General features: G+C 39.9%; 1 protein-coding gene across 8 annotated transcripts in view; it reads right to left on the minus strand.

The window, feature by feature from the left end:
* Positions 1–23,842, minus strand: part of ABLIM1 (actin binding LIM protein 1) — a 194,704-nt gene that overhangs the window by 132,154 nt on the left and 38,708 nt on the right. For 2 of the 8 annotated variants that reach the window (XM_082286643.1, XM_082286640.1), the window contains exon 1: positions 12,044–12,104. The exons of 1 other annotated variant lie outside the window; for it this stretch is intronic. In XM_082286643.1, the coding sequence (XP_082142769.1) occupies positions 12,044–12,083 (40 nt within the window). In that variant the 5' untranslated portion in view covers positions 12,084–12,104. Of the gene's footprint in view, positions 1–12,043; positions 12,105–23,842 lie in introns of those variants that run through there. 5 more of the 8 variants (XM_082286644.1, XM_082286639.1, XM_082286641.1 and 2 more) reach the window with 5 other exon arrangements.

Here is a 23,842-nt window from a genome sequence, read left to right on the forward strand (position 1 = left end):
TCTATGAGGTCAATTACTTCATATTTTTCAAGTAGTATGACTTTTGTGTCATCTTGAAAACAAGTGTGCAGTCAAAGTTCCCCTTAAACAGCCACATTCCTGGATTTTCTAATCAATAGAGGACACAGTAGGACAAGCTAGAATAAATCTGTACTAATTTTAATGGGGTGATGCTAATGTATATTTGAGAAGAGCTGGCTCAATAAATATAGCAACTCCAGTTCTGCCTTAGAGTATCTTGTATCAGATCAGGGATCTCAGCAAATGCCATGTTTTAAGCATTCCTCCTAGGATTTGAAGCTTTGCAGCAATTTTTCAATCTCTCCCAGATTTCTCAACCTACTGACCTGCACACCACAGCCCCTCAGTGGAAGAGACAGCTCTGAAATTTCAAAAGCTTCTACCACTGAGGGTGGATCCCCATTCAGTGCTTGAAGCGGAGGGATGACTCACAGGAGACACTGGATGAGTCAACACAAGTATCTCTCAGGCTAAGAATGGCACTTGTTACTGGATAATTGGTGAAGGATGTTGACATCTGACAACAGCAGTGCCAACCATCCAGCCCCAGGGACACGTCAAGGTGGACTTCGCCCTTTGAGGAAGGTGAGGCAAATGCACACATTGCCCAGGCATTAACTCTGCTGCAGAAGTTAATCCTCAGAGAGCAGAAAATGAGCCCTGCAGAAACTGTTCCAACTGTGGCAACATTTGGTAAAGCTTGTCTGCCTAACACCCAGAAGAAAAGTCTGTCCTTCACTGGAGTTTGAACACTGGTTTAAGGCTGACTCCCCATTTTCTGCTGTGTCCGTGCTGATTCCAACCTCCAGCTCTGTTCACCAAGACAATCATTACACCAGCACTTGCAGTAAGAACGAAACCAGTATGACCTGTATATCTACTACAGAAGCACTCAGCCTGTGCCCGCTGTAGAAGAGTCTGATGTTACATCAAACAGTACAGCACAATCCAGTGTCTTTCCAGCACCAAAACACATGGGACCGGTGGGGGACGATGAACCAGGATTTAATGACCCTACCATGTCACAGCAGAAGCATCCTGCTTAATTAAAAATAAGATCCTCCTTCCTCTGAGACAGACTTTTTTAATGCTGCCCCTTTCCAGCCCTGGCTATTGCTGTCACTGTCTGAGAACTGCACCTTCAAAGACCACATACCAGCTGCTGCTTAATAATACAAACCAATATGATTTTTGGGTAGGTTTTTTTTTTTAAGTACACTGTTTGTCTTCAAAAGCCTCGATCCTGTCAATATATAAGATAAGGGGACGAGCAGTAGAAACAAGCAAAACAAGTCCAGGAAGCATCACAGTGGCTTCCCGACTCAGATAAAGGACTGTTTGGAGCACATCCTTGTGTCCAAGGCAAAGGACAAGGCCTGAGACAGCCTTGAACAACACACTGTTACTAAACACCGGGATTTAGCCTCAGTCTGAATCAAAAAGACAATGGCAATCTCCTACCACTTAAGTCAAGCTCTCAATTAAGTGGAAAAGATTGATTTCTGATGTTCTTGCTGAAGAGAAAAGAAAAAGGCACGAATCACAGGGGCACAACTCTGTCCTTATGTTTCATGAAAGAAAGTCTCAGGAACCCAGGGCGCTTAGCTCAGAACCAGCGTTGAGGAAACATTCTCAGGATCTGCCAAGTAGCAAAACCTGTTTAAATCACTGCCAATTCAAAGCCGTGTCTAATCCAAGTAGTCAGTGCTGGGATCTCAAGCCTTCACAGAGCACAGTGTGAGGTATGGGCACCTTCCAGGCTTACAGTTTTCACAGGGGGCTGGCTGGATAGGAGACAGGAATTATGCAGAATAACTACTTTAAATATTTTATCTCATTTCCAACTTTATAAATATTTTATTTATAAGTATTTCCAGCCATCTCAAGACCATTTCCTATTCAATCCCCTCTGAATTCACCACACCAACTGGCTGCCTGGATGATAAAAATACATGCATGTTTCATATGCAACCAGGAATAGAAGCTTCTCTACTAATGCTCCGAGAACACAAGTAACAAAAAAATTGGACTGCAATCCACAAATAAATTACAAAACAGAATAGCAAGCAGTGAATAGTAGTAAAAACCAGACATCAAGGGCTAAATACATAGAAGAGGAAATATCCCTCTGTGTTTCAGAGAAACACTGAGAATTAGACTTGCCCTTCAGCAGAAATGTGTAGTGCACTAATGTTGTCTTAATTGTTTCTGCCATCAGAGTTAAACTTCTTGCAAATGCATTTCAGTGTGACTTTAGTCTTACATGGAAAGCAACAAAAAGCCCAATCAGAAACCCAAGAAACTGAAGTCAGTCACACTAGTTCAGCAAAACCTAGCTGCAAAAAATAATCAAAACAAAAATACAGGAAACAAGGTAAAACAAAATGAAATTTTTCTTTTCCCTCACCATACCACTTCAGGAGATAATACATCTATTGCACAGGTAGACAGCCCCAAATAATGTTTCACACATCTGTCCAAGGCAACAGGATTATCAGGATTACCTTCTCCATATTAGAATTCTCAAAGATATTGAGAGTAAGGAGAAAAGAAAAAGGGCCTTAATCTAAATGAAAAAGGAGCAAGCATTCTATCTTCTTTTACCATGAAACATAGTTATCCAAGCAATAAAACAACTAAACCAGCAAATGATAGAAGAAAAAAAAAATCCAACATTCAGGTTCACACACACAAAAAAAGCAAAACTTTACTTGTGGTAAAATTACTCCACACATGCAGCTTTTTCACTTTTGACACCCACTACTTACTTACTCAAAACTGCAGGCTGATGTACAAACAGTCAGTTATTTACTGTAAACTTGAGGAAACACTTTATCCCTATAATGAAGTCCAAAAAAATCCACATGTACATCTTAATTTCTTTACCTAAATGTCCAAAACAGGCAGTCATCTTCTGGGCATACTGACACAAGGCCTTCACCCCGTAGGGCTCCTCACTCAGGACCTGCTCACTCATGGCTTCAGCAGGAGCTGCCTTTCTCTGCAAAGTCAACCAACTACTGCTTGTTTAAGACTGATAAGACGACAGATCTTCCTCTTCCAATTTACCTCCATTAATAATTCAGGTACTACATAAAATTTGCTGAGCTTTAAAAACCGGTAGTGCAAAGCTATTTTGTGGCTTTTGAAGTAATCATGTTTTAGTCCTTAAAAAGTCTCTCAGCTATTATATTCCAATAGTTTACAGAAAGTATTTTCAAATTGAAACAAAATCCATTCCCTTGCTGCACAAGAGGAAATTTTGTGGGGATTATGCTCAGGTCAGTGAGACATTTAAATACTCCCCTAGCTCAAAGCCAGAAAGAGAATTACCACTACTACTAAAATGTTTTATTATGTAATGTTCAGGGTTTTCACCAATGACATGGACAGTGGGATCAAGTGCACCCAGTGAAGGTGGTGAAACACAGGCTGTCCAGAGAGGTGGTGGATGCCCCATCCCTGGAAACACTCAAGGCCAGGTCGGATGGGGCTCTGAGCAACCTGATCTTGTGGAAGATGCCCCTGTTCATTGCAGAAGGGTTTGACTAGAGGGCCTTTAAAGGTTCCTTCCAACCCAAAGCACTCTATGATTCCATGATACTCCTGCAAGTGGACATGTCCACTGCTATGAGAACACCACTAGTTCATCACATACTACCATGCCCCACTTCTCAATGCTATACATTTTCTGGGGACTGAAAACCCCAAAAGAGCCCAGGTACACACACCACGGTGTTTTCTGGTAACTTCCAGCACGGTACATTTCAGAAGAACTAAGGCACCACAGCCAGGAGCAACAGGAAGAAGGTATTTTCTCAGCACTCTCACTGGAGCATGAGGCCCATCTAATCTCATTGTTATCCTGGCTGAGAAGAAAACACACAAGAGCTGACTCAGCAGTCCTGCTGGCAGACAGCTGCAGTGGCCACACATACCTGTCTCTGTTCTGTTCATCTAAGAAAATCCACTACAAATCACACCGATGTCAATGACGTCTACTTAGCTGAATATTGCAGAGTGGCTTTGGCTGTAGTCTCTTGACTCAGGTGGTGAGGACCAGTGAAGAATAGGAGTTCCTCACAAGCAAATATGCTTCCCTGTTTTCTGTCCATTCACTTAATAGTTGCTGCTTCCTCACTGAGACCATACCACTCATGAAAAAACATTTAGTAGAGCTCAAATAGGTACTGCTGATGGCCATCTAAAGCACTGGTACAGCAGTGGTACTGCTGCACTTCAAAGAGACCTGTGTTAGTACATCTAGATGCAAATTTTATTCACAACAGATTGAAGAACCTAGTTACTAATATTTATTATTACTTCCTAGGTATTCATATTTCATATTACTAGATACTAATATTTAATATGACTTCAACATTTTACTGTCTAAAAAAGCATAAGATACAGTTAAAAAGCAGCTATGGGACTTTGGTATCTTTTATTGAGATAAAGGCTATGAAGAACTCGCAGAGGTAGGAATTCTACAGTCCACAGGTCTCTACCAAGTTAGTTTACTGGTTTAAAGCCACACAAGGTTCTCTAAGGCAAGCTGTACTACTGCCTATGGCAGGAGGAACAGAAAGACCACAAAGCCACAAGGCTTCTCTGTGCTGGCAAAAACCAAAAAGAGTGACTAACTGAAAAGAGCTAACTTAGGTTAAAGTGGTATCAGAGGTAAAAGGATTTGTGTTATAACTCAGCTGAGCAACACAATTAAGCATGAGTGTCCCATACAGGCCTCTTATCTCATGCCATGTGACATTTTTTTTCCTCTGCTATTATAACTGACCTTTAAGTAATCATTAGCCAAACTCCATCAAACGCCTCTTTCTGCAGCACACACATGCAAATTGAAGCACTGCTACAAAGTCTGTCCAGTCCATGAAGTCTGTGAATATCTGTGTGAAAGGACAGTATCAAGTTCAAGTCTGAATAGGGTGTAGCTACGTTTGTATCATCGTGCAGAGTCAAACTTCTTTGAAAAACCACCTGGGGATCTCCGGAGGTGGCACACTGAAAATCAGACCTGTTTTATACATCAACAGCAAGATCTGCATGCACAAGCCATTCTGTTAAACCAACTTGGAAATAAGAAAGCAAATGTTATTTTATGTATTGCTTTCTTGGTATTCATTCCAAAACATACATGAAACATCACTTTGCCCTTTATTCTCCTGTTACCATTTGTAACCAAGAAAAAACGCAAGAGAAAACACAACTGCATTTCTATCTCAGACTTAACTAAGACCACACTGTGACAATTTCCTTTCCCAACTGATGACATTTGCAAAATCTTTCAGCTGAATTAAAGCATTGTGCTCAGCTTCCTGTTATCAACTATGTATGATAACTTCCATGGCACATGAGCCTTTGGTAACAAAAGCCCAGCTTTGCAGTGCATTGTAACGCTGGACAGGCAGCATAACAAACTCTTGGGAATGCTTTTCCCTTTGCTGTATGCTCAGAAACTGAATCTGACTCACTTCCCCAATCCCCAACAACCACCAAGTTTATCCTTCAGTGAAGCAGTGAGCAGAAAGATTAAACAAACAAAAAAATCTAAACAATATGCTTGAGATTACATCTAATGATCATTTTCTTGGACAAAGGAGAGCAACACCGGCCATCTACCTCCACGTGGAATTATTAGCTGGGCTGAAAAAGTACAAAGAAAAACAGTACATAGAAAAATCAATCACCAAATGAAATATTTAAATGACGTTAGGGAAAAAAGCCCTAATAATGTCAGCTAGTGAAGTACTGTCTACTACCTCTGGAAGCCTTAACGTGGGATTTGGGAAATACGCTGTCTCTGCACTCCCACAGACTTGCTGTTCATCCCTGAGCCATTCCCTTAATCTCTTCCATTGTATTTCCCCCTATCACTTTCCCCCTCACAAGGGATTTGTAACAATAGGTACATTAAAGACTGAAGTTTTCAGATTCTGTGATAATGGAAACTATAGAAGTACCACAGAGAATAACACTAGGGACTAACTGGTCAGCATTAAAAAAAGAGGTCATGTAAAGCATAGCTGAGTGCTTCTCCTTGATCTTCATTACCTTCCAACTTCATTACCATATTTTTCAATGCTTTTTCAATAGATAGCATCCCTTATTTAACACTAAAAGTGCTTGTTTTTCATGGAAAATCACGTTACTAAAAAAGGCAAAGAGTTAATTCTGTACATCTTCTCTGATCTGAAAATTCCACTTTTAGTTATTCTCCCCCAAATAAGCAAAATCACTGTTACTGTGGTTGCTGTGAAGAGAAGAGTTATCAGGTTATGACAAACGGCCTGATTCAACCAAAGGATATTTACCTTACTTTATCCATTCCAGTGTTTATTTCAGAATAGTCATGGAAAAAAATATCTCTGTTCACATCTATTTTCAGACATAAAATAACAGTGTATGCATTAATGGATCTGTCTATTGCATTATTAGAAGATGAGGTGGCTCAGCATTTTATTTCCTGGCAGTACAAGGCTAATCTATTGATCTACAATGTCAAGAACACTGCACTATGGATTCTTACAGCAAACTCAATCCTTTTAACTTACACGTAGAAAAAAAACAAGAGCAATTTCTGACAACTGATGCAATTTCATAAGCAAGATATAGTGAAAGCTATATGAAATATAAATACAAAACTGCTGCACCCCCAAGACTCTGTATGATTGAACAACTGACTCAACAACACAATCCAAATGCTTGCCTATCCTAAAGCTTACAAATTATCCCATTACTTCTGTGGGGCTGACCTCTATGCTTCAAGTCAAAGAGGTGCCTCAGCCGCTCTAGGGAACAATTAGCCAAAAGGATCCTGGCAGAAGCTGGCAGTCCTTCAGATCTTCAGTAGGAAGCTTTTTTCCTACTCCTCAGCAATGTTTAGGTGTCTTTTATTTAAAAAGAGCAAAGACTTTCAAGATAAATGTAGTTCCTTTAATCATACTCTTTTCTTTACTTTTCCTTTCTTGAACTTTGACATTTTTCTTCCAGCTGAGCGAAGAAACCCCTTGTAACATCCTCTTTACAATGTAGACTTCATAGTAACTGAGACAGAAATATGTTGGGAAGCAAAGAGATCAAAGTTGAAACCTCGGTGTTCTTTCAGTCCTCAGTTTATTTCCTGTACCTTTGTAAAGAGTGACGTGTTACAAGCATGACATCAAAGAAAGCACCACTCCTCTTGTTATGTATTGAAATAAACTGGATATCATTATACTCTCTTCTGAAATGTCACATAATTACAGAAACATACATTGTAACTTTACTCAAATGCTGAACAAAGAATTACACCAGAAGAAAGTCTTCTCTAGATCACTGCAGGGCTCCCTGAACATCTTAGTTTAACATTACCCCTTGTCTCCTAACACTGCATCTTCTGCTGTAGATGTAGCATCAGCACATGTGATCATAAGAATTGAGTATTTCTCTTGCTGCATCCAACTCCCAAATTCTGCAACATCATAGCCATTCTCAGAGCATGGCATAACTCGAAAAGGATACCTCCTGCAGTCACACTGCCCTGTTCTAGCATCAGTGAAGCTCTAAAAGAGATTCCTTCTTTGTACTATAAAGACTAATTTAAGCCCCTATCAGACGCCAGTAGAAACTGTTTGTCAATGTCCATCACAACTAAGAATAGGAGGTTACCTTTCTATATAGTGGAAAGTATGGCACTGCTACAGGATGCCAGAAATGACATCAGATCAGTTAATCCACTGCCAACATGCCTCATAAAAGCAGCTTCAAATACGCTGTGTTGGCTAACCTTTGTTTTCTAATTAAATAAATCCTACTACACTGTTGAACCCTTCCTCTTGTGGTCAGCACTATCTTCTGGTTAAATCAGCTGCACACACACACAAGTGATCAAGAGCCCTGTTAAAAACTAAGAAACTGTCAGTTAAGCAAAATTATCACTCTGTGAGCAGCTCACTTCTCACACAGGGATCACATTCTGTACAGGCAAAACTGAGGCAAGGACACATCTGAAAATGCATTGATGGTGCAGACAAAACACTTGGAATTTGTTTCCATTTATTAATGGCAGGATATTACATATAGCATATGCCAACTAGTATTTGATAGAGAAGTTTTAATCCCCTTGGGTATTTCATAGCTGCACAAACAGTTTGCTTGTATTTTACTGCCAGTTTAGTGGAATCTCCTCAAACAAGAGCTGTAATCCGGCACCATCAGGAAAAGCATCAGTCAGAGAAACACAGCAAACTTCCAGAGCTGACAGTACACTGAAAAGGCGAAACATGCTCTTGATTTGACGACAGGTACAGCTGGGTTTGTTCTTTACCAGTGCCCCTCCACTCAGGACAAGCTGTTTAGGATACTTCCCTGATGTACCACGTTGTGAAGCTGTGCCTATCAAATCCTTTGAGAGTTACTCAAAGATAGCATTAAATCAAGAGTCTTGATCTTGCAGTGGAAGTGGAGGCCACTCACAATCTAGCAAGCTACAATTTTGAAAGAGGAAGTAGGAAATCAGGTCTTACAATAGCGGGAAAAATCATTCCAGTGGTATCATAAACTACTGAAATGGTGAATGAGTCAAAAGAAGCACCTACAAAGAATTTAAGACCACTATTTTGACTGCTTGACTGATATTTACCATATTGCATTTGCAGCAATGATCTACAGCAGTATTTCTTCAGCAAGAATTTCTTGATCTTATCCTTCTACTTCATGACCAAATGCCATAAATTAAGGTGGGGTTTTTTTAAGGTCTTATGTGTCATGGGCTACTAAGAAAAGTCATTTTTCCAACAGCTGAACTTTAAACACAAGTGTGGGATTTTAATTAATTTTAAATTAACTAGAGCATAATGTAAAGTCAAGATGGCCCTGCCATCTCTGAGGATCTTCTGCTGCATTCTTAGCCATCAACACGGAGACTCTGTAATTCCTGGTATTAAAAATACATTAAATACTGCATCTAGACAGTTACTTCATGAGATCCCTGATTCTTCAGTTTCTGTAGAATGTAAACAACTATTAATAGTACATACTAGGAGGGTGGTTGGTTTGGGTTTTTTAAGTGTAAACACTCCCTCAGCCTAGAGCAAAACTTAAGTTTCCTTTTATTTGTGTTGACGTTACCACTGTGGTATTTGTTTAATACACAGATTTACCACTGACACAAATCAATGACCAAAAAAAAAAAAAATCCCTTTTCCATGCAGCTCAGCTTCAAAATCCCTTCTGGTATTAACACTCTCTAGGCATCTTCAATTTTTTTGGTCAGAGTTTTGCCTTGATTTGATTGAGAAATAGTTCTGCAATTAAGAATAGCTAAGCAACAATAAAAATAATTAAAAGAAAGTAGGCAAGCCAGCCAACGTGTCAGGCTGTGTGAATAAAAACATGATTGATGAACTTCTTCAAGCAGCACTAAGCAAAATTTTCAGATGAATCAGTTAAAACAGGTGCTGATCACAACAGTGTTTATCAGTGGAAAACCTTATGTTATAAACATATGTTGTGCATATTTTTAGACTGAAACTAGCTGGCAGCTCCCAGTGATTTCCATTTTAACTATGAATGAATTAGAAGATAATGCATCATTTTGTAGTGGTTTTCTGATTGAGTTTTCCCCCCAACATTTATGCTTTCTTTGAAATCCAGATCCTCACAGTCCTGTTCCTGGAGTCAATTAATTGATTCTGAATAAGGAAAAAATTTCAGTTCTCCTGCTGCTTACTGGGTTATCATCAGAATGAGGTCAGGCCTTCCACCTCAAAATAGACAGCTGACAAAGAGAACGAGGGGATCATTTTTCTAGAATGAGAAAAGCCAGCATGTGAAACTGATTAAAAATGGAAGTCAAACTAAACAACCTGTTTTCATTACCCACTTTAATAAAATGACAAACAATTATCTCTCTGTATATTAGATTTCAAGACATCTTGACTCCCATACTAACGCTAGGGAAGGGAAAGTGCAAACACCTACAGAGCAGCAGGGAGAAGAATCAATTGTCTCCCCTGTGCTTTCTCAGTGTGGCAATCAGAGTTTATCTACTAGGAGCCAGCAGGGAGAAGAGATTTCCATCCCCATCCAGGAGATCACCAGCACCAAACAAAGCAGGCAGAGGTACAAGCAAGGCTTTTCCAGTTCTCAGTGTATCTGGTCAGGAATGGAGAACCAGAGATTCAGGGTAACCTCACTCTATTTAATCCCCACAGGATGAGGGGATCAAATATTCATTTGATTACATTCACATAATGATGTGGTGGTTTCCCACATCACAGCAATATCATAGAATCAGAAAAACACAGAATCATTTAGGTTGGAAAGGACCTCCAGGATCATGGAATCCAACTGTTAACTCAGCACTAGCCATGTCCCCAAGTGCCGCATATATGAATATACGGAAACAACAGATTTTAACCAAATGCTCAATGCTAACCAGATGCATACTCTGCTGGGATTAATTTATATGAATATAATAAAGAAAAAATACTTTTAAAATATTTTTTAGATTTTAAAAACAAAGTAAGAAAGAAATAAGGCAGGAAAAAAGAATTTTGCACACTTGATTCAGCACCCATTGAGAGAAAGAGCAGAAATAAAACTGTTATATCTAAATCAACATTAGGTTAAGTGTTTGGCCTATGAAGACTAGCTAGTAATGGGAAAAAACATAATTTTTTGTTGTTATAAAAAGTTGGTAGAAAACTTGGGTTGTATTTTTCTGTTGTTTTGTTGGGTTTTATTTAAGGTAAAGTGATGCTTTTCATAGATAGGTGTACACAATTCTTCAATATGTCTAGCTGTACATTTTTTCATCCCCAGACCCATAAAGGTAGATGATATCTGTTTTTAAGAGACAAGTATTGGATTAAACAATACAAAGAAGAAAACAGGACTTTACTTCTTCCACTTCTAACCCCTGAAATCAAATGGGCACCCCAAGGGTTTATTTATCTGTCCAAGCATAACAGAGAAAGCAACTACCCACACTTGAGTTACCAGGAAAGCTAAATATATTTTTTATATTTATGCCACCTCCCCCACCTTTATCTAAGACTGTGGTATAAAAAAAGAGGAATGTTTACTAAGCAAACTAAGAGTTGCATGCCTCTTGGATGCAAAGAGCATTCACTTTGTATCACTCACCAGCAAAACTGTGCTGAATGTGCTTTCGGTGTGTAGAAGCAAAGTGCCTTGAGTCTTACCTCATTGCAGGTTGCTACACGTTGGCACCCCGTGCTGCACAGTCATACCTGCAGCACCTCTGCACCAGGGAAAGGCACCACACACCAGCAACAGGAACTGAACACCCACCCCACCTGTCTGCTGTGTAGGGACAGCAGAAGTGACAGGTGGCTGCAGGACAGACAAGAATTTGTAGGTGTGCTCGGTCAGTAACACACAGATTGCAAAAGGCTTCGTCAGGTTAAACACCAAAGAAACCTCCCCTCAAAAGCACCCTAGCACTGACAGGTTATATCAGCTTTTCATTCAAAGCATCAGTTAGCAATACTCTGAACTCTTCTGCCACCTGCCACTACAGAACTCTAAAACCTCATTTTGCAGAACTCACCCCACAGCAACAGTATGTTGTCATCATCTTTACCTAGATGGGAAACTTCAAAAGACAGCAGTGAATTCTCTCTTACAAAAATACACAGGGAGCCAGAGCTGGATAAAATGCCTGTTTAATTCCACTGACTTGTGCTCTGCTCCCTACATTCAGATATCCATTCCAGAGAAGCAGCACATGGGTACATGCACACACTGTTCAGCCAAGTAACAAAGTCCACTGTTCATAAAACACACCAGGCTGGAGGGAGGAGTTTAACTCTTAAATCAGTAAAGAAAAAGAAACTGAAATAAAGAAACTGCTTTTCTTATCAGAAAGATCCCAATTTCAGTCCAACAGAAGTTCCTCAGCCTGATTCCCGTCTGTAAATCCAAGAACCACTGTCCTGTAGATGGCTTAACCTGTCATTTATCATTAGAGATTTACATAGCAGAGCATTAGCCCAGGACAAACCTTTGCCGTTTGCAGAGCTCTGATGTATTTCTAGTTCCATTTGGGCTCGCAGGCAGTATTGCTCCTGCACCTCAAAAGCTACAGCCTCGCAGAGAACGGATGGCAAGCTGGAGGAACAAGTGAGAGCCTTCAGAGGTGGGTGGCTCACTCTATGGCTCCACTCCTACTATTTCCTGGGTTGAACAGTATGAAAGGGAGTGGCCCAAGCAGAATAGGTGTGTCTGTGTTCCCAAAAGTTTAAAGGAAGAGTAAGTATTTTCCTCTAGATATTATTCCATTACTAACTGAGACCTTGGTATGCCGTCTTTCAAACAGTGGCGTCTTAATGTATTGACCATCTCAAAGCAGGTGATATTATTGATAACTTTCTTTTTCACACAAAAGGATCCTAACCAGAAGCCTTAAAGGTTGACTGCAAACGGAGTTGATTTTGTCCTGAGACTGTTTTTCTGTCTGTTTTACTCTGCATCTCATCTCCACTGCACTGCTGCTGTTTCATGGCTATATTGCACCTAAACAAAGGAGGAAGAGCCTGTGAAAGAAGCACTGTTACCCATTTTCACACACACTTGGAGCAGGGAAAGCTGAAGTCCCAGGCATCTTCCCGCTGTTCCCACAACACCCCTCCCGGACAGAGGCAATTAGGCTGACTGGTAAGTGCAGACTTCCAGGCATTTCCTTCTGCGCAGTTGCACATACCCAGAGACAAACTGTTCCTTGAGCAGCTGAATTAATGAATCTTTTTGCTCTGATTGATTTGCGTCCAACATCCTCAACACCCACCGGGTTTGCCGTACCTCCTTGTAACATCCTCTTGGCAATACCATTCCCAGAATTACTTCCAGTTCCTTTCCACTTGTCTGCTTTCCCAGTTCTTTCCATGTCCATTAAATCATCCATAGAACCCTTAAGCTGTCGTCTTTAACTGCTTCAGATTCTTTAATTTCTGCTCACACCTCCTGAGCCGCACATTCTCTTCTTTCACTGTTCTTCCCCTGTACCCATACTAATGGTTAGTACCTTAAAGTTCTGTTCCCCTGGAAGGAAGAGAGAGAGAAGACTGAAAGAGAAATTGTCTAACCCTCATCCTAGGAAATTTGAGTGAAAAGCAGCCAAACACAAGGTGCAGAAACTGACAACTTGCAACCTGAAGGCCTCTCTAGAACACACTTACTCTCCTCTGTATATTATTAGGGACGGGGAGATGCTGCTGAAACAAAATCCCATTTTATCATTGAGATTTCACTTTACATGACCAAAAATTATCACTTCTCTAAACATGAATGAAAAGATGCCAGAAACATACAAAAACTTTTGGGTTCTTGGTTGGGAACTGCTAAATATGACCAAATTTTGGCCAAGTACTTTTATTCCCTCCTTCAAACACTAAATCCTGCATTTCCTGGACTCCTGACTTCATTTTCCCCACAATGAATTGTCATCTTCTCAGCCAGCTTGTTAAAAATACACAGTCATTCAGATGCACAGACAAATGTAAACATGGGCACAGAACCTGGTCTCTCTACCTTTATTCTCAGCCTGACATTGTTCTCCTGCGGTTTTATAAATTTTATTTGCTGCCAAATTAAGTGGAGTGCAGGACAGGGTGTTTACTTCATTTAGACTTTAACATGCCTGACTGAAAATGAATGGCTCATCAGAAACACTCTTTTCTTTCCATCCCCATTCTTCTTTTTAATAATCAAAGCACTCCACACTTTAATTAACATTACTAATCCTCTGACGTGGTAAGCAGATACAATTATTCCTGTTCTACAGAAAAAAAATTAAACTACTATATTCCCAGGAAGTGTTGACCACTAAAATTTATTTATTTTATTTACTCTGCTCCTAGATACAACTGAGTATTGTGTTTCTGTCCCAGATAAAATGGTGAAAAGGAGCTCCATGGGTCCAGAAATAAGTCCTTCTGTCCTCCTTAAAAGACAAGTTCCTCAAGTTCACCAGCGTGGTTTCTTCAGTTAACCACATTTATGTATTTTTTGCTTAGGTGAAGAGGTGAAGAAGGAAGATGAAAGGATTCAATATACATCTCTATTTTGTACAAGTCATCACGTTCTCAGTAGCTCAGTATTATTAGTACCTACAACATTAGACACCATATTCCAGACAGGTACAAATATAAGTCATCTCTATGGCCATTTACGTACATAAACATCACCTCTCTAATACATATGATTACATATTCACTTTCACTTATGTCAGTTAACTGACCATACCTTGTAGCTTTGTACACCATGATTGCTTCTCATTGTACAAGCTCTGAGTTCCATCTCAGGACCTTCTGCTTCCTAAAGCTGAAGGTCCAGTCTCCAGGCAATTCAGACTGTTTGAAATCTGCCAGTGTGCTGCCATAAACACTGTATGTTGTTCTCATGAAAAAAAGAACATGTAAATCTTGCCAAGTGACAAGACTTGGAAATACTGCAGTCTATTATGCTCAGCAGAGAGATGTTTTTGTTGGCTATTAAAGCTCAGCTGAGACTTTCTGGCTGTTAGTTCTCCATCAATTTCATCGGATTTAGTTTATTCCATCCTACACAGTTCTCAGGCTTATTGTAATTCCTACAAAGTGATTGAGAATAATCAATCCCTGTGCAGCAAGGGATACACAGAACTACACTGGTGCCAGAAAAACAAAAAAGACAACAGTGTTCTCCATGACTCCATCACACAAACCATCAATCTGACGTTCCTTGAATTTAAAAGTTTGTTTGTACAATATCCATTTTTTTAATTGCCTTTTTTCCCCCTCCAGACTTCATGTAATCCAAACAGAAGCTCCTGCATTCATAAACTACCTACTATCAGAAAAACTATTAATCAAGAATGTTATCAGCCCCTTCAGAAAACCACAGATCCATGAATCGGCACATTCCCATGGCATCTAGTGGGAGACAGGCAAGGCATCATAATTTTTCCTTCAAGATTCAAAAGAAGTTCTTCCTAGATGACATTGGACCATGTTAGCTCAGCCTGCTCCCTGGAAGATTTTATCCCTGTTGACATATTCTTTCCATGCTACAGATGAAGGAAACACGGGGCAAACTGAGTGATCTTTCCAGGACAACAAATCTCTGTGCCCAGCTTAGAGACTGAATCGAGGTCTCGTGAATCCCAACCCAAAGGTCCAGCCATCACACCTCCTGTTTAAAGAAAATTATTTATTAAAAAAACAAACCACAGAAGGGGAAAAAAACACAAAACAACCAGGGACTTTAAGCTCTTACCAAAGGAAATGAACTTACCCTGTTCCCTCATAGCTTATCTCCTTATATGTTCTCACTTCAAGCCCCATGTAATGGAAAATGCCCTTACACAGTCCCTGTGGGTGCCACAGCCTTTTCACCAGAGCTGGTTCATAAGTGGCAACGCCACAACCAACACATCACTGGAGCAAAATCACATGCAGACTCTTCCTCATTATTTCAGCAAACAATTTCCCTCACCTCCCAATATAGGCTGACACTCCTGATTGCTGGTAATTCTTCTCATTTACAGTTTCCAGGAGTGATTCCTCCAGATTTTTTGCTCCATTCTTTGAAATTATTACATCAACGTCATTGTCTCTGCCTTGCAGCAGAAACAAATATACAATAACTTCCTCTGTGTTTGCACACAGCAATTATTTTCAAGTGTAACTGCTTAGAACAACTATTATGCCATGTCTCCTGTGCTCCAGAAAAATGAAACTTTACAGACATATAAAGTGTAGCCAAGCAAACACTCCTTTCTTGTGCATTTCTAATTTCATCCTAATTATAGCATTTTACATGCATTTATGTACCTTTCATCCTAGGGTATCCCAGAGCATTTTGTAAGCTGTCACACAGTTTTAAAAGGAGGCCTATATTAACCCAGAGCTACTCATGCCAGACATCTCTAGAATCCAGTGCAGCAGCCTGTAGATAAATTCATTATGAGAGAGACTGGGGCCAACGGCAGAACACTGAATCTCTGTAGTTAGATAAAGACCCTCCCTCCCCCTTCAGACATCATTTGAAATTCTTGCATATCAATTTCATTTGATGATCTCAATGTTTTAAAAACATTAATTAACTTGTACAGTATTTTAATTAGTTAAGGCATAAACAAAGATCTAAAACCTGCAACAGGAAGCGCTTAAGGGAAAAAGCTTTAGAACAAGGGCAAATACTCAGAGATCCTTCTAGATTCTCTCTCACATTGCAAAAAATTGCTGATTCAGCTTTAGACTACCTCCAGATCAGTGTTTAACAGCTACTAATGCACCTATTTTCCACATTTTTTCTAATTCCTTTTGGAATATGTCCATGCTTTTTATTAATCTACACTCTGAAGCAGTGAGCTCCATTCTGTATTCTAGTGCTGTATGAAGAAACGCTTCCAAAACAGGTTTTGGTTTGATTTGATTGAGGCCAAAATTCTTATAACCTCAGGAAAAAGAAAAAAAAAATCAAAAATTCTCAACATGCTTTTTCTGCACAAAGATTCTGCAATATTTTATCATGTCTCTCAACAGCGCTCAGTTTTACAGGTAAATAAACATAGGAACTAATTTTTTTCCAGCAAAATAATCTGAAACAAGGCTTCACATCTGCAAGAATACAAGCTGCTTATTTTTAGATGCCTAATTTTAGGCAGCTCATTTTAAAAATTCCACCCATACAGATGCCAAGTTATTTTCCGAGGTCACAAACTGAGGCAGTGACAACCCTGATGAAAAAGCCCAGGCATCCTTCTCCTCACAGTCATTATCAGAAGGCAAAGAGAAGGGGTAAATTGCACACTCCCCAACATATCCACGCAGGAAGGAAGGAGACTGAGTCAATTCTACTGGGATTTCAATCTACGCTTGTTAGAAATACAGATATTCCAGTCGGGAGACACTGAGCTTTAAATAGCTTCTAGACTAAAATGGCAGCCTTCCATTACATTTCATTTCAAGATTTCCTTAACAACTTGCCTTTCCCTAAGCTAAGCTAAGTGTTTGTAAAGCCACAACATGTAACATGTAACTTTCCTCTGCTTTTCCATGCTCAAAGGTAGCTTGGAAACTTGCTGATACTGATTGCTTTCCCCTGACCTGGCTTTTAATTCAGGCGCCGGGCAACGGATCACAAATGGATAACATGAAGATAAAATATTTGGCAGACAATCGACTGTCACACGCTTTCTGTTGCCAAGAAACAAAACAGGATGTATTAGAATTATCTCATTAATTAACTTTTCTGTAATTCTATTTTTTATTGGCATCTTGTTGGTTAAGCAAATGGTTTTTCTTTCAGAAGGAAAGTGTGTGAAGCCTAAACAGGTACTTCTAATACATCAGAGGCTGGCATTTAACAGATCTTTACAATAAATAACTTTGGGCCAGATCCTCAGCTAGTTATAGTTGATTTTGCTTCCTAATACTAAAACAAACCCCTTTATTTTTGAAAAATATTAGGTTAGTGGAGGGATCAGTTTACATCAGCTCACAATCTGAATCCTAATTTTCTGCCATCTTTTTTTCTTCAGCTTCAGGGAGTTACTAAATGATTTACTACAAGACTGAAATGATCTGTTGTTTCATTAATTGCTTTTAAAAAGTTGAGTGCAGATATTTTTGAATGCTCCTAACTTTGATACATGTTAGCTGCAACTGTGATCCACTTGCCAAACAATCCTCCTGGGAAATAAAATTATCCAGATTCTGTCAGTGGCAGAATAATGTTTACATCCTTAATTTTTTTCCAAGGAGAACTCAACCTTTCAAGAAGTCAGCTAAGACCTAAATGAAAGGCCTGGCTGAGGGATTAATTCGCAATGAGTAATAGCTGTAATGATCGTCAGACAACAAAAAATTGGTCTTTATTACATTAAAATAAAGCCTAGGTCTGTAAGCACTGTCCATGAAAAAAAGCTTACTGATGCTCCCACAGGTATTTTGCACATGTGAATATTTGCTACAGCAAGTTAAACCAGACCAGAAATGCTGAAGACTTCTTTTAGTGTACACCACTATGAGCACAGCATAGTTTTGAAAAAGACAATTTAAACAGTGCCTCCACTGTTTTCTTTAATGTCAGTGAAAACTTTTCTTATGCCCTGAATATTGTTAAGAGTGAGGCAGGGTTCTGTTTATGCTCTGCAAAGAGATGCAGAAAAACAGGGAAGTAAAGCCAGCTTTCTCTATAAATCCTCTGTGAAAATGTAGACGTTTCTAGCCCACAGCATAAGCAGCGATAGGCAAAAGTCAATATTGCAAATGTTCTTCTTCAGCCTTAACAAAGGCGGCATTATCTGTGTCAGGATTTTTATCAATCCATCACCCACAACTGTCAGCTCAGGGGCTCCTCAGGCTGTGACATGATACACCAGGGCATGAGCAGTACTCAGTGTGGTGGGTTCCTGAGACTGTGCCCATCCTCAGCAGTCAGCCTCCCACATGGCATGGCGGGAGTCTTAAAAATGGAAGTTTATTTAACTTAACGGTGTCTCTGTGACACTACATCATTTGCAAGAATGAAAAGAGTATGCTAATGTAATCTCTAAAGTGAAGAGTTCACTGTTCTTTTGTGTAAGAAAATGAGGTGTGGGACTGAGAAGAAAAGTGTCATACCGAGAGGGAAGGAAGGGATGCAACTTCCCAGTGTATCACATCTGTCTGTCAGCAGTCATAGACTGTAACATCCCACAACTCCCTACAGAACCTGATGGAGTTCCAGCTTAACTTGATCAGCTTCTGTAAGAAGTTGTATAGCGAGGTAGGAACTGGACTGTTCTCCCAAGTAACAGACAATAGGACAAGAGAAAATGGCCTCAAGCTGTGCCAGGGAAGGTTTCAGCTGGAGATTAGGAAAAGGTTCTCCACTGACAGAGTTGTCAAGCACTGGAACAGGCTGCCCAGGGAAAGGGTGCAGTCACTGACCCTGGAGGTATTTAACAGATCTGTAGATGTGGCACCTGGGGACGTGGTTTAGTGGTGGATGTGCCAGTGCTGGGTTAACAGCTGGACTTGATGATCTTGAATGTCCTTTCCAACATAAATGACTCTATGATTCTATGTAAAGTTTACAAGTTCCATGGGAAAGCTGGTGTAGGGATTTAACTTTCCTCTAGCTCCTATACTAAATTTATTTATGGGATGTTCATAAACTTCTTTTGTCACAACTTCATTCATTATTTAAAACGGCTCTTTCTTCTCCCTTCACAAGTATCATACACTTTTTTGATGTATGGCCTGACAGGTGTATTTCTCCTTGACTAAACTAAAGCAACACATCCCTGTTTGGAGACCTACCCATCACCATCCTGTCATCAACGAAGGCATCAGAATTCTTCTCTACAGTCATTCACACCCCAGTAAACTCAAACTTTACAGCAAAAATCCTTCTTCTTAGTCCCCAAGCACACAAAGGTCTCTTTCTAGATAAAACTGAATTTCAACCAATTGCTAGAATCCACAAGACAGTTTTTGCTTGGTTTAAGTACAGATGCAACATGTTGGGAATATTAAAAATGAGAACAAATGAACAGTACAGTCTAACAGAAAAAAGAAGTTGCCTCTTTAATAACTTGGAATTGCTTAGATAGATCACAAATACATCTGAAGACCAAGGCTCAAAAATGTGCTAGAAGGGAAACATCTCAAACAGTTACAGGTTTTTATAGTCCTACATTTGCTTTAAGTATATAGCACTGTTAATAGATAAGAATACTGGAAGAATTCAAATGATGCCTTATAACTTTTTTTTCTTTGCTGCAAGGCAATTTTTATCTCAGCCTGTTGGATTATGTTAAAAATGTTTTCATTAAATTTTTACCACCACTGGTATTTCTACATATGAGATGTGACTCTAGACTAAGAAATTTCTTCCTTTCAGTGGGATTAAAGCAAGGTGATAAAGAAACCTAAACAAAAGGAGTTTTTACAACCATAAATTTAACATACGTCTCATTAATAGGCTCAATGGAAATATTAGTAGTGAGTAAATAATGCTGGGGGACAGTGTTGTTTGTTTATTTTGGTTGTTCTTCCTATTTTGCTAGGGTAAGCAGAGAAAATGGGAAGTGTGAATGTAACAGACCTCAGGAGTATCTGCACTCAGTTATTTAACAAATAAGCAGTAAAGTTAAACAGTAGAAATATGCAGGATTAAAACTAATAGCAGAATTAAAACTGATAGAGGTTGTTAAGGCAGAAGAAAGGAAGATTTATTCTACTTTTAACTCACATTCACAGGCTTTTATACCTGCATGTTTTCTTTAGAAGTAGGGCAATGGCAGTTGCTTCTAGTTAAAACACACAAGGGATGCCTCACAGACTCAGTGGTTCTATTTATTTATTTATCACCTGTGCTTCAAAGGACAGCAAATGAGAACCATGTCCGCTGTTACCTGCCATATCTAAGCAGCAATTCCACATTGCTATTCCTGTTTCTCAGTGCCCCATGCATTATAAACCACACACTCGGAGCACAGAGAGCTCATCTGAGTGCAACTCCTTATTCCATTCTGCCCAAATTTTCTGCTACAGCAAGCAGAAATCTGTCAAGGACTTACACGTGGGACAAGAGACCAAAAATATTGAAATTCACATGGACCATCACTCATTTGTCAGGCCATTCACCACAAGGAGGACAGAGATTAAAAGGAAGAGTCCTGACAAGCAAGAGCAATGGACGGGTATGGAGAAGGAGGATCATTGCTTATGTGAATGCTGAAACTCCTGTGATGTGAGATCCTACCTCATGGCTTGTGCTTGCTTTTACAAGCAGCCCACTGATAGCCTTACTGTCACTTAAGATATGAGCAAGAATGGTAAGATTTCAGCCTAAAAAAAGTACAGCCTGTGCCTACTGAGTGCAGACCACAGTGTGCAGGTCGGATTGCTGAAGAGCAGGAGCCCCTGCATTCAGCAGTCTACTGTCATCAGATTCCTAGAGCCTCAAAAGAGAATCACAGTGTAAATCCAGCTGGAAGGGACCTCTGGAAGTCTCTAGCTCAAGCTTCTGCCCAAAGCAGGGCTAGTTCCAAAACTTGATGAGGTTGCTCAGGGCCTTTTTCCATCAATGTCTGAAAATCTGCAGAGATTGTACAGCTTTTCTGTGCAATCTTATCAAGGATTTGGACACATGCATTGTGAAGAAAGATTTCCTTCTTTTTAGTTGGAATTTCTCTTGGTGCACTTTGTGACTGCTGTTTTCCACCCTTCCACTATGCCCCAAGGAGAGTGTGGGAAGGGGTTTATACAGAAAACATGATCCACTCTGGTAGTTGAAACCATCAATTGTACCTGCCCTTAGCATTCTCTTCCCCAGGCCTACACAAAGCCAGTGCCTTCAGCTTTTCCTTGTAGGTCCCAAGCTCCAGATCCCTAATCAGCACTCTGCTGCAGTTGCTCATTTGTCAGCATCTTTTTTGCACAGGAGGGTGAGTGTAAAACTGGAAAAAAATTGGAAACTATTCCAGAGGAAGTCCTCAGTGCTGAACATAGAGGAGCAATCACTTCCCCTATCTGCCAGCTATGTTCTGCCAAATCTTGTAAATCTTACTCTACTCTGCAGCAAGCTTTCAGTGTCACCAGGACACACTGTTGACTCACATTCCTGCCCCTCAGGACCTGCCAGTCTTTTTCTGCAGAGATGCCACCCAGCCAGCGGCTCCCAGAACAGCAACCACATTCCATGTGCAAGACTGCCACTGTCTTTGCCATCACACATTCCTTGCTGGCCCATTCTTCCAGATTGTTGAAGTCCCTCAGAACGGCAGTCCTGCTCTTCCTGCAGTGCCCTGACTGTTTCTCCCAACCTGATGTCACACGTGAACGTGCTCAGGGGACATTCTGCCCAACCACCGAGGCCATTGATGAAAATGTTGGACAGAGCAGCTCCAGCATCATGCCCTTAAGTACCCTGCTTGTCACAGGCTGTTAGCTGGACACTGATGCTTTAAGCCTGAAGGTCTAACCAGTTTTCCACAAACTGTGCAGTCCACCCATTTGGTCCATAATCCCCAGTTTGACTATGATTATGCTCTGTGATATCGATTTCTTTGTGCAGTGGCTGGGAGAATAGTGAACACACATCTCAAATCTGCCTCCCTGCTACACACCAAAGTCCAGGCAGAAATGGAAACAATCTACACTTGTGTCACCAGCTGAGAATTCCTCCCTGTCCCCTGTGTTACTACAATAACTTACTCCTTCTGTCCATCTTTTTCCTATTATATTCACTGAAGGGATACCAGCAAGGCCTTTTAACACCTCGTTCTCCTGTTATTAATTAATCTGCTCTCCTGCAAAGAACAGAAGCAGCTAAGATGTGGTCTGTTCTTTCCATTTAAAGAATGCACTGTTATAGTCAGCCATCCATCCCAGATGAATCAGAAAACAATTCTACCCTTCAGCCTCTGAGAACCCTTGGAACAATATTAAGAAGAAAAATTAATACAAGCAAATGAAATTTAGATGGCATTTAACTGAGCACTTAGTCAGCAGTTTATGTACACTGGTGACACCCACACACCAATTCTATTAATTTTTATCATGAGTTTCACATTTGCTCCATGACAAATCAAAAGTGAAAAAAACCCCACCCAACAAATAGCCAGCCTTTTAGCAGGCTGTTTATGTGCACTAAAGGGATCAGAAGCTGCACTCAAGGTCAGCTGTGCTGCCAAAGCAGGCAGTTCAAAATAAATTCCACCTGGAGTACCTGTCTGCCATCAGCACTGGGAAAGGCTGGATCACACATTCCTTAAAGACACCTGCAATGGAAACATAAATCCTTTGTTCCACTCTGAGCAACTGTGCTTTTTATGTAGACACCTTTACATGGATCACATATTCTCGGAAGCTCAGTTTCCAGATAACTTTATTACACTGTCACTAATTTTTCCAGCTCGGAACTATTTTCAGCTTCAGATTAAAAGCTATTTTTAAACTTAAACCCTGGCAAGAAAATTATCCTGGTGGTATCTGGGCTAAATTTATTATTACAATTCTTTTTTCATCAATCTAAAATACTAAAATAATAAGAAACTATGGTGTTATCTAACAATGAATAAAAACAAAAACTAAAGAAATCAAAGCCCTTAAATGTTCTATAGCCTTGGACTCCACACTTAAGAGAGGTCATTTTATATTAAAGATATGAGACTTCATTCTCCTCATCTCTAGGCCACTCATACCTTATTCTAAGAGGAACCAGAATATGTTAAGAACTGTCTTTTAAAATCTCCCTCTGATCTGGCCATACCAACCCCCCCACACACACACATTTCCTAGTCATCTGTCTCAGCAAACATAGACATACTCTTCACTATGATCATTAATTAATTTGCAAAGCAGAAATTCCTGGAAATCTAGGATGGAAGTCCCATTTTCCAAAAAGTCACATTTAGCAAATTTGAGAGTACAAGCAGCTTCCAAACTAAACAAATGAGTTGGGTCATCACAGAAGTCATTCTTACTGTTCTTCAATTATAACCACATAAGAAAATCAAAAATCTAATCCTGGAAATAATCAGCAGTACCTCCAGCCCAGTATGCATTTTACATTGTCAGAAATTAAAAACACTGCTCTTCTATGCAAATGATGTTACTTTTGGGTAAAGATACACCAAAATCAGGAGAAAAAAAAGCCTAAGTGTTTCTGTCCCATTGAAGTTGTTTAAAAAATAAAAAACTTCTAGCATATAATACAGTTAAAGCAGATGATAAATCCTGAATCTCTAGAAGAGACTGCTTCCTGCTCAATTCTGCCATACCAGAGCACATGCTCCTTTCCAACACAAACACACACACCCAAATGT

The sequence above is a fragment of the Coloeus monedula genome (genome assembly GCF_965178545.1).
Source record: "Coloeus monedula genome assembly, chromosome: 8".
In the NCBI taxonomy this organism is placed as follows: domain Eukaryota; kingdom Metazoa; phylum Chordata; class Aves; order Passeriformes; family Corvidae; genus Coloeus; species Coloeus monedula.